The 4,248-nt window shown below is 13.3% G+C and overlaps 1 protein-coding gene across 1 annotated transcript; it reads left to right on the top strand.

The window, feature by feature from the left end:
• Positions 1 to 1,365: 1,365 nt before the first annotated feature.
• On the top strand, positions 1,366 to 2,241 carry PGSY75_0517000 (putative 60S ribosomal protein L12; the record flags this gene model as incomplete). Its single annotated transcript, XM_018784450.1, has 2 exons — positions 1,366 to 1,402; positions 1,781 to 2,241. 2 exons carry the CDS (start codon positions 1,366 to 1,368, stop codon positions 2,239 to 2,241), a joined length of 498 nt encoding a protein of 165 aa, XP_018643105.1.
• Positions 2,242 to 4,248: the final 2,007 nt, after the last annotated feature.

Genomic DNA, 4,248 nt, shown 5'->3' with positions numbered 1-4,248 from the left:
ATAAAAAAAAAAAAAAAAAAAAAAAAAAAAAAAAAAAAAAAAAAAAAAAAAAAAAAAAAAAAAAAAAAAAAAAAAAAAAAAAAAAAAAAAAAAAAAAAAAAAAAAAAAAAAAAATTAATATTATTTTTTTTTTTTTTTTTTTTTTTTTTTTTTTTTTTTGGTTTTTTACACTTGTATGGAAATATATATTATATTGTTAAAAAAAAATTAAATTATACATGTTGCCTATTTTTTTATAATAAATATATTTATTTTTTTCATTATAATCGAAAAAAAAAAAATACAACATATTAAATTTGGAAAATAAAATAAATATAAACTTATATATATGTTTATTTTAGATTATATTTATTTAATTCTATAAGGAGAAAAATATAAAAAAAATATATATATATTATATATATAATGTATTTTATATATATATATATGTATTTATTATATAAAAAACCGATAACCCCCCAAGTGCTATTTTTTTATAAAGTATATTTATATTATATATATATAAGAAGAAATAACGTAATATATATATTTTTATATATAATTATCTTAATTATATTAAACCCCAAAAAAAAAAAAAATTATATAAATAATAAAGTATGTAAATCTGCTTATTTCTTTCATCTAAAAGATATATATATATATATATATATATATATATATTATATTTACATATGTTATAGTTTTATAGGGTATAATAAAATAATTATATTTAAATATTATAAAGGGGGAATATTATATATATATATATTTATATAACATCATATATATAATAATATATGTAATATTTTTATATTTATTGATAAATGTAATATTATTATATACAATATAAATATATATATATATTATATTATTATTGGCCCCTAAAACCTGTTCTTATATTTTCTCTTAATTTTCTTCATAATTTTTCCCCACCTATTCCATTTATATATATAATAATAATATATTATTTTAATATATAATAATAAAGGAAACCTTAATATAAATTTATTTAATATATATATATATATATATTAATATTATATGCATATTATATATATATATATATATATATATATATATATATGTTATCATATATACATTATTATATATATATTAATATAATATTGTATTATTTCTTCATTTTGTATATATAAAAAATTAAAAGTGTTTTCTAAAAAAAAAAAAATTCTTTTTTAATGTATAAAAAAAAAAAAAAAAAATTAAAGTAAAATAAAATAATAATATTTTTTATAAAATAAATTAGCCTCTGCAAAGATTCGTAAAAAACAGAAAAAAATAATTAAAATAAATAAATTTATATTATAATATTAAGTGAAAATATTTTATTAATTTAAAAAAATTTTTGTATAAGAATAATTAAAAAAAATGGCCAAAAAACCAGATCCGAATGAAATTAAATATGGTAATTATTAAAATATATATAAATATATGAATATTATATGTTTATATAATATATGTTTATTAATATGTTCTTATATTTACACTTTATTTGTTGTTATATATATATATATATATATATATATTTATATTTATTTATTTATATGTTTGATTGTCATGTGTAAATATTTCTATATATACCTTGTTATACATTATGATAATATGCATTTATAAAAGAAATAATTAATACTTATAATGAAAAAAATTCAAACACTATATATTTTGTAAAAAAAAAAAAATATATATATATAAACATATTGATGTGATGTATATAAATAAATTCCTACATTAAAATTATAATATATTATATTATATTATGTTTGATTTTATTTTATTTTTTTAGTTTTCATTAGACAAGTTGGAGGAGAAGTCGGAGCTTCTTCTGTGTTGTCTCCAAAATTAGGTCCCTTAGGTTTATCACCTAAGAAAGTTGGAGATGATATAGCTAAAGAAACACAATCATGGAAAGGTTTAAAAATATGTGTAAAGCTAACCATTCAAAACAGACAAGCAAAAGTTGAAGTTGTTCCTACATCAGCTGCTTTAATTTTGAAGGAATTAAATGAAGCTCCTAGAGATAGGAAGAAAGTCAAAAATATTAAACATAATGGTAATTTAAAGTTAGAACAAGTATATTCAATAGCTAGAGTTATGAAAGAAAAATCAAGAGCCAAAGAATTTAAAGGAACTGTTAAAGAAATGTTAGGAACTTGTAATTCTATCGGATGTACTGTTGATGGAAAAAAACCAACAACAATACAAGAAATGATAGACTCAGGAGAAATAGACGTACCCCTTGAATAAAATAATAATATATGTAAACACACACACATATATATATATAATTTATATATATATATATATGTTGAACGGTTTTATTTTTTATGCATTTTTATATCCTTTTTATTATTATTTATATGTATATATATATATATATATATATTTTTTTTTTTTTTTTTTTTTTTTTTTGCCCCTATCATTAACCTACCAAAAAGTGAATTCAATTTTTTTACACTTATAACAACAATATAAGAATTATAATTATCATATGAATATTAAAATTGTTTAATATAATAGACAACAATATGTATATATATATATATATATATATATATATATATGTTAAGTTTTTATTTAATTAATATTTATGATATAATTTTAAAAAATAAAAAAATTCCATCACACATAATAAACAAATTATATAAATATATGAAAGAATATCATATGGATCACTTGAAAATTTAATTGTTACATTATTGTAATGCACGTATCTCATTTGGTTATATATATATATATATATATTTTTTTTTTTTTTTTTTTTTTTTTTGGTTGAATTTTTTAAAAGACATATTTCTTTACACCCCTGCAAAAATAAATAAATTAATCATATTTAACTTATATGTTTTTTTTTAATATACTATACATTCTCAAAAAAAAAGAAAACCGTTATTTTAATATAATATATATATATATATATTATATTATTCATTTGATATATATATTTTTAAAAAGAATATTAATTCTTAACATATGTATTTAGGTGAACGTTGACTATTAAATTAAAAAAGGTGACATAGAATAATTTCTTAAGGAATAACATTATGTTGATATAAAAGTATTATATATCATATATAAATATATATATATATATATATTATAAAAATAATTATTATAATTTATACAAATAAATGTTCATTTTAAAAATAAATTATTGTATTTTATATACAACATATTAATATTTTTTTTTTTTTTTTTTATTCCTCATATAAATTTAAGGATACAATATATTTATAAATATAAATACATAATAATATATATATAATATATATTTTAATATTATTATATTCATTTTAATAAAATTGGAGAAAACTAAATATAGATAAAATTCATTTTACAAATAAATGAATATATATATATTAATTGATATATATATAAATATATAATATATATATTTTATTTTAACCTTAAATAAATTATGCCTTTAAAAAAATAGTATATAGTATTATAGGGCTAACCTCTTAAATCACTTTATAATATAAGGGGGGAGGAATTTTTTTTTAAATATAATAATTTAATAGTAATATTTAATATATACATAAAATAAATATTATATATAATATTTATATATAGTATACATAAAAATATAATATATATATATATATATATATATATTATTATAAACATTAATTTTTATTATTTTAGAAGTACCAAAGGTAAATACATAATAAAAATATAAAATAATAATTTCCTTCTCAACATTATAAATACATAATAATAATAATACTTTTTTTTTTTTAATATATCTTTTCTGTTTTAAACTTTAAAATAATATGCAATATCTATACACTTAAAAATAAATATATAATATACGCATATATTAATATATATATATAATAACAAAAGAGATAATAATATATTATTAATTATTAATATTATATATAAATAGTCAAAGTAATAATAAAATACCCAATATTATATTGTATATAATATAATATATATTATATATATATATATATATATATAATTTAATTAATACATATTAAATATATATAAATAAATATTTATTTATATATGTATATTATAAAATTTTCTTTTATTATATATGTAATTAAAATAAAATATGTGAGAATAAAATATAAAAAAACAAATTGAATAAAACATATATAATTTTGAATTTTTTTTTTTTTTTTTTATATTTTTTTAAATTTATTTTTAATTAAAAAAAAATAATTGAAAGTTATTCAATTGACAAGATTTTTTTTATTTATATTATAAAGTGTGAATTATTTAAAGTTTTAATTATTATAAAAA

This window comes from Plasmodium gaboni, chromosome 5 (genome assembly GCF_001602025.1).
Source record: "Plasmodium gaboni strain SY75 chromosome 5, whole genome shotgun sequence".
In the NCBI taxonomy this organism is placed as follows: domain Eukaryota; phylum Apicomplexa; class Aconoidasida; order Haemosporida; family Plasmodiidae; genus Plasmodium; species Plasmodium gaboni.
Note: the sequence above shows the minus strand (reverse complement) of the source record. Positions and strands in the feature narration are given on the sequence as shown.